This window comes from Lycium barbarum, chromosome 2 (genome assembly GCF_019175385.1).
Source record: "Lycium barbarum isolate Lr01 chromosome 2, ASM1917538v2, whole genome shotgun sequence".
Taxonomy (NCBI): Eukaryota; Viridiplantae; Streptophyta; class Magnoliopsida; order Solanales; family Solanaceae; genus Lycium; species Lycium barbarum.
The window spans coordinates 126,747,357-126,755,343 of record NC_083338.1 but is presented as its reverse complement, the minus strand read 5'-3'; the positions used below and the strand labels follow the sequence as shown (position 1 = coordinate 126,755,343).

General features: G+C 36.2%; 1 protein-coding gene across 1 annotated transcript; it reads left to right on the top strand.

The window, feature by feature from the left end:
• The first annotated feature begins 6,074 nt into the window (after positions 1-6,074).
• LOC132628878 (uncharacterized) lies at positions 6,075-7,556 on the top strand. Its single transcript, XM_060344632.1, has one exon. It carries the CDS (start codon positions 6,075-6,077, stop codon positions 7,554-7,556), a length of 1,482 nt encoding a protein of 493 aa, XP_060200615.1.
• The last annotated feature ends 431 nt before the right edge of the window (positions 7,557-7,987 follow it).

The window sequence follows — 7,987 nt, the reverse complement described above, 5'->3', positions numbered from 1 at the left end:
CTCCTGCCAAATTCATACAATGACTGAACTTGACAAGAGGAACCACTTTGGTCAACATATCAGTTGCGTTGTCCTTTGTGTCAACCCTAAAGACCTTAATTGTGCCTTGTTCAACAACATCACGAATAAAATGGAATCTGATATCAATGTGTTTGGTGCAATCATGAAATCTCTGATTTTGTATCAAGTGAATAGCACTCTGGCTATCACATTTTAGAGTTGGTTCGTGTTGAACCCTACTTAATTCTGACACCAAACCTTTCAACCATATAGCCTCCTTTACTGCTTCTGCTGCTACCATAAATTCAGCTTCTATTATGGAGAAAGCAACTATAGACTGGAGAGTTGCCTTTCAACTTATGGCACTACCTGCAAGAGTAAAGATATAGCCCGTTGTTGATCTCTTTCTATCAAGATCACCTGCAAAAATAGAATCCACATAACCAAGGATCGAAAAGCCTTCATTCCTCATCTTACAAAAATTCAGACCAGCATTCAAAGAACCTATAAGATATCTCAATATTCACCTTTAAGATATCTCAATATCCACTTAATTTCTTCCTAATGTGTTTTACCCATATTAGACATCAATCGACTTACCACACTCACTGCTTGAGCAACATCAGGCTGAGTGCAAACCATAGCAAACATAATGCTACCAACTGTACTAGAATAAGGAACTTTTGACATGTACTTCACCTCTTCCTTTGATTGTGGTACCATCAAAGAAGAAAGTCTGAAATGTCGTGCTAATGGTAAAGTAATGGGTTTACATTTATTCATGCCAAAACCCTAAATTATCTTCTCAATATACTTTTTCTGTGAGACATGTACCTCACCGTTCTTCCTGTGAATCTCCATTCCAAGGATTTTCTTAGTTTCACCTAAATCTTTCATGTCAAACTCCTTACTTAGCAGTTTCTTCAAATCATTTATCGCTGTCATATTATTAGCAGCAATAATCATATCATCAACCTATAACAATAAATAAATATTTGAATTACCAGATACCATCATGTGATACACAGAGCTATCGAATGCACTTCTCTAGAAACCTTTAGTAATCATGAACGCATCAATCTCTTGTACCACTGTCGTAGTGACAGTTTCAAACCATACAAAGATTTTTTCAATTGACAAACTTGGTCTTCTTTTCCTTCAATAAGGAAACCCTCGGGCTGATTCATGAATATCACCTCTTCAAGTTCACCATATAAGAATGCAGTCTTGACATCAAGCTGATGAAGCTTTAAGTCATAATAGGAAACCAAAGCTAGCAACAAACTAATTAAGCTATGCTTCACGACTGGTGAGAAAATCTCATTGTAGTCGATTCCCTCCTTCTGACAAAAACCCTTAGCAACCAATCTCGCTTTGCATTGTAACACCTTGTACCTTTAACTTAAGCTTTGATCGTGATTCTAGACTTAGAAAACCAGATAAAGAATATGGGAATCGAAAATTTCCCTTCAGTTGTCAGATGGGGATTTACGCCCCAGAATATGGACCGTATTTTAGTAAACGGCCCGTATTTCAAATCGTAACTTGGCATCTAAATCACTGTGCATTCTGGAATTTGGCTTGGGGAATATATATTGTTAAATATGGACTGTATTTTGAAACGGCCCGTATTTGATGGTCGTATTTGGGAAGGAGGTGCTACAGTGTTTCTGTTTTGAAATATGCTTAATTACGGTCCAGGTTTACGGACCGTAATTCAGAATACGGATCGTATTTTGGTCCGTATTTCCCACGTCGCACCAGGTATTCTAACATCAAGGTAAGTCAATCCAAGCCCTTTCAAATCAATTCTAACATGTTTTCTCATAATCTAACAATGAAATCATTGTTCTTAACATAGGGTTTCAAGAAAACCCATTTAAAGGACTCAAGACTCAAACCTTGAAATTCTTCTTCCAAGTTCAGATTTTCATTTCAAGTTTGGAGTGTTACCAGGTATGTAGGGTTGCTATCTACGTGTGGGAACATCATTGTTCTTCCCTACGCTTCTTCTTCTATAAAGCATGAAGCTTTACGAAAACTAGGGTTTTTAACCATGTTCATGATAACCCTAGGCCCATGCCCCATGTTATATTATGTATTAAATTGTTATAAATTATTCATTTTGTGTTCTTGATACATCATAATGATTATTGAGAATCTGTCCGTAATCCATGAAAACCCATACCTTGCATTCCATGGGTTCTTACATGCAAGTTTATGAACTATTATGATATTTTCAAGAAAAGCTATATATGTTTTATAAGTTCATGCAAGAATAATACGAATGATATCCATGTACATACAAGTTATGATTCATGAAAAGCCATGGGCAGCAAGTGCCACTTATTTTCCATGTTCATGTTTTGGGAGTTGCATTAATTACCGAGAAGGCTTCAAACAACCTGAAATTAAGCAGCCACCATAGGATGAGGATCGCTCCACCCATGCTTAGGATGATATCTCATAATGACTGGATCCTTTCATAATATTATAAAATCTCATGTTCCTGGCAAGGTATAAGTGTTCTGCTGGTAGGACGCAAGTATCAGACCATGCTGTCGGTTATATTTACTGCTCTCCCTACTCACGATACTTTACACATGTTATATATGTATATGTACTCATGTTCATGATCATGTTTCAGTTCAGTCTCTATTATGTTATTTCCATGTCCCATGTTATTTCATTCACCTGCTTTACATACCAGTACATTCAATGTACTGACGTCCCCTGTTATTGCCCGGAGGCCTGCATTTCACAATGCAGGTACGGATTTATAGGACGTCACATCTGCCCAGTAAGATTCGCTCATATCATCTTATTGGTGAGCCCCATCTCATTCGGGGTTTTAGTCAACTATCTTTATTTTATTAGTTATGCATTTAAAGGTATGTTAGGGTCCTTGTCCCAGCAAGTACGTTTTCCAGTCAAGACTCATGATTAGAGGTTTCATAGACTAGTCAGTTTAGTTATGTTAGACATGCAAGGTGTTTAGCCATCTTTGGCTCAGCTCATGTTATTTCTGCATTCATGTTATAACGAGTATTTTATTAATTTTTATGACTTCATGTGTGTTCTTAAAAGCCCATCACGTTCTCACATTATATTTCTGCTCATGTTATGCCTCATGATGATTCAGCAAGCCATATGGTTTTCTCAGTCACATGCAGTAGAGCACCGAGTGCCGTGTTTCGCCCAGGCCATGGTTCGAGCGTGACATGTATCTAGAATATTCTACACCCGGAATGCTATCCTTTTTTTTTTGAAGACCCATTTGCAACCAACAGCTCTCTTCCCCTTTGGTAGACTCACCAAATCCCATGTCTGGTTCTTGTGCAGAGACTCCCTCTCTTCGGTCATGGCTAAACGCCATTGATCAGCTTCACCACACGTAGTAGCTTTTGTATAGCTTGAGGGTTCCAGATCCTTTATTTCCTCCTTGGCAATAGCTAATGCATAGGCCACAAGATTAGCTTGCGAAGGCTAAGGATAATATTTTGGATTAGGCTTCGGAGTTCGTTTGTCCCTTCCAGTAGCTATACTATATGGTTCACCTTCAGGTACTACTGCATGAGTTTTTTCACTATCTGCTCCACCTGAGTCACTTGATCCTCCTGCTCGGTGAGTTTCATATTTTCCTCTACCGTTTCTGTTGTAAGAACTTTCTGTCCTGCAAACTCAATAGAAGTCTTTTCAGGATCAAGCATAGAGGTCTCATCAAAAGTAACATCTCTACTGATTACAAACTTAAGAAGATCTAAACTCCATATTCTATATCCTTTTACCCTTCAGCATATCCCATAAATAAACTTTTTCGAGCTCTAGTTTTCCATCACTTACATGATAATATGCGGGACATCCAAAGATTCTTAAGTACGAGTAATCAAACGGTTTACCTGACATTATCTCATTTGGAGTTTTGAAGTCAATCGGCGATGCTGGAGAATGATTAACAAACATTAAAGTTCAACTTTATTTAAATATTTTTAATCAAACTTCCGATTATAATGAATATATTTTAATAAAAGAAATTATGGAAACCAACATTGGCAGGTAAAGAACCTCAAACATTTAAGTTATACTTTCTTTAAATATTTTAGATCAAACTTAGGATTCTACTGAAAATATTTTAATAAAAGAAATTATGTACAACCTATGAAACCCTGTCATATTAATATTATAGCAGTATATACAAATTCTATTTTATGTATCATGGCTTTAGTTATTTCACAAACTTGAGTGTATGGAAACTAAACACATCTTCTAAAATTGATGCAAGTTTGTTTTTACCCATCTAAAACTATCCCCATGAAAGTTTTTGAAGGTGAAAATAGTTCTAACGTTCTCTGTGGACGGATTAACCTGCAAATATAAATTATCAGTTGAAGTATGACTCAAAAAAGCACTGAAGGCATAAAATTTACTTGGCTGTAAAGATGATTAAAAAAAGTTTAACAAACTGGCCAATTTTTTTAGGTAAGACACTAAATAAAGCTCCTGGATATTCCACTCCTTCATCATCCCACACTACTAGAAAATAGGCCTATAGCAACGGTTTTTTAGCAACAGTTACTCAACCGTTGTAATAGAGTATATGTTGCATCGGTTTTAACCGTTGCAAAGACACTTTGACCTAACAGCACATTTATAAAATTAAACCGTCGCGTTAGTCAAATAACCGATGCTATAGACATACATTTAGTAATGAGTATTGGAACCGTTGCAATAGATGACTCTATTGCAATAGTCATATAAGAAAATTTAGCTATTTGGACAGTTTAGTTTCCCCCAATATTTTTCCCTCCATTTATTCTATTGGACCCGCCAAAACCCCCATTTTTTAATAAAAAATAATGACCAAAAAATATACCGTATGTGAATAAACATATCAATGGAAACATTTCATCAAATATTTCTTCTCAGTTGAAGCTTTTAACAATATGGGTTTTCTCTAGCAATGTGACTAATTTATTCTCAGTTGAAGTTTCTCTAGCAAAATTCATCTTTTTCTTCAGCTAATTAGTCTTCTTGCTTTTTGCATCTACAGGTTTGCTCCATGAAATTTAAGTTTCCCCTCTCTCTTAACATGTATTATTGTTGTAGTATTTTTAAAAATTAGAAATTCTATGAGTTTGTTTGTGGATTTTTAGTTTCTTGGTGTGATAAGAATGTTGACTTTACGTAGCCTAGCTATGGAATTGTTGATTTTCGTACAGTATCTTGAATCTGTGAACTGTGCGATTTTTTTTATATTTTTTTTTTTTTTTGTGGAAAGAAAATATCTACTGCATTTGTTTGTGTATTTTAATTTCTGGGTGTGAAAAAAATGGGATATCTAAGTAGTGTAGCTGTAGAATTTACCTTTTTCTTTCATTTTCTTGGATCATTGTTGAAATTTGTGAACTGGGTTTTTGTGGAAACAAAACATCTTCTGCATTGGTTTGTGGATTTTAGTTTATGGGTGTGATAAAATGTGATCTTTATGTAGTCTAGTTGTGGAGTTGTTTTTACTTCCATTTTCTTGGGATCATCCTTCAAAGTTGAGAACTGAATTTTTAAGGAAACAAAGGTTCTTCTGCATTTGCATGTTTTTGTTTGTGGATTTTAGTTTGTGGGTTTGATAAAAATGGGAACCTTATGTAGTCTAGCCATGGAATTGTTGTTTTTCTTCCATTTTGTTGAATCATTCTTGAAAGTCTGGGTTTTTGTAGAAAGAAAATATCTTCAGCATTTGTTTGTGGATTTTAGTTTCTGGATATGATAAATATGTGATCCTTATGTAGTCTAGATGTGGAATTGTTTTTTTTCCGGTTTTCTTGGATCATTCTTCAAACCAGAGAACTAAATCTTTGTAGGAAAAAAAACATTTGCATTTATTTGTGGATTTGATAAAAATGTGATCTCTATGTAGTCTAACCATGGAATTATTCTTTTTCTTGGATCATTCTTCAAAGCAAAACATTGGGTTGATGGGGAAAAGTGATACTTTTCTCTTTTTGTATGCATTTCTGCTGAAATTTGCTATTTGAATTTTGATTTTGATGTTATGCCCGTGTCATGTAGGATATTCAATGGATACTATAGATAAAATTTGGATGGATCTCCGAAGATCCACCAATGAGTATGATCGTGGAGTGAAGTATTTTCTTGATAAGGCATTTGAACGAGCTTCTCAAGGAAATGAAATACTATGCCCTTGTAAAAGGTGTTTTAATCGGTATTGGCATACTCGAACGGTGGTGGAGAATCACTTGTTTGGTTATGGATTTGTTAATGGATACACCAAATGGGTTTTCCATGGAGAAGGGTTTTCTTCAACAAATATGCCGCATCCAACCAATGATGATGAAACTTCCGACATGCATGACGATATCGATGGACTACTTTATGATACTTTTAGGAATGTAGAAGGTGATCTGCTGCATGAAGGAGTGAGAGAGAGACCATCTAAAGATGCAAAGAGATTTTTCAAATTAGTTAAGGAAGGGAAACAAGAGTTGTACCCAGGGTGTAAGAATTTTTCTAAGGTGAGTTTCACCATTCGGTTGTACTTGTTTAAATGCATTCACGGGTTGAGTAATGTAGCCTTTTCAGACTTGTTAGACTTGATAAAAGAGGCATTTCCATTTGCTCAGCTACCCGAGTCTTTCAACAAGGCAAAAAAGGTGATAAAAGATTTGGGTCTTGGTTATGAGAAAATTCATACATGCCCTAACGATTGCATGCTATTTTGGAATGACAATGCGAAGATAGATAATTGCTATGTGTGTGGTTCTTCTAGATGGAAGAATGTTCATGATGATTTAACTAATAAGAACACTAAAATCCCAGCAAAGGTTTTAAGGTACTTCCCTTTAAAGCCTAGGCTTCAGAGGATATTTATGTGTTCTGAAACATCTGTAGCCATGAGATGGCATGCTACTGAACGACCCAAAGATGGGAATTTAAGACATCCTTCTGATGGGGAAGCTTGGAAGGATTTTGATTCATTCCACCTGGATTTCTCTAAAGATCCTCGTAATGTTCGATTGGGTCTTTCAAGTGATGGTTTCAATCCATTCCGAACCATGAGCATTTCCCATAGTACATGGCCAGTTATGTTAATGAACTATAAGTTGCCACCATGGATTTGCATGAAGCCGGAGTATATAATGTTGTCAATGATCATTCCAGGTCCATCGTCTCCTGGAAACGATATAGATATGTTCCTACAATCACTAATTGCAGAGTTGAAGGAACTATGGGAAATGGGAGTGGAAACATATGATGCTGAAACTAACCAAACATTTCTAATGCGTGCAGCTTTATTGTGGACAGTTAGTGATTTTCCAGCACTAGCAATGCTTTCCGGATGGAGCACCAAGGGGAAATGGGCATGCCCCACCTGTAATTATGATACTTGCTCTCAATATCTCAAACATAGTCATAAGATGTGTTACTTGGGTCATCAAGCATTTTTACCTCCTGATCATCCATTTCGAAGAGATAAGAAATCATTTGATGGTAAAGAGGAGCATAAAGCTGCACCTACTCCATTATCTAGAAGTGCTTGAAGAGCTACGTGAATTCAATAATGTCTTTGGGAAGGGCCGAAAGAAAAGGGCTCGGAAGAGTGATGGTCCATGGAAGAAAAGATCCATATTTTTTAAATTGCCATATTGGGCACATAACAAATTGAGGCACAATCTTGACGTGATGCACATATAGAAGAATATATGTGATAGTTTGCTTGGGACTTTGTTAGATGTACCTGGAAAGTCCAAAGATCATGTAAATTCTCGCTATGACTTGCACGAGATGGGGATACGCAAGGAGCTTCAACCATTAAAAGATGATAAGAATGGTAAAATTCATCTGGCTAAAGCTTGTTTCTCTATGACACCAGAGGAGAAAAGGTTGTTTTGCACTGTTTTAAAAAATGTCAAATTACCAAAAGGGTGTGCCTCTAATATATCACGTCGTGTGCAAATGGAGGAGATGAAAG

What these genes read in the sequence shown, in the direction of transcription:
- LOC132628878 (XM_060344632.1), top strand. Translation starts at nt 6,075, where the DNA reads ATGGATACTATAGATAAAATTTGGATGGATCTCCGAAGATCCACCAAT.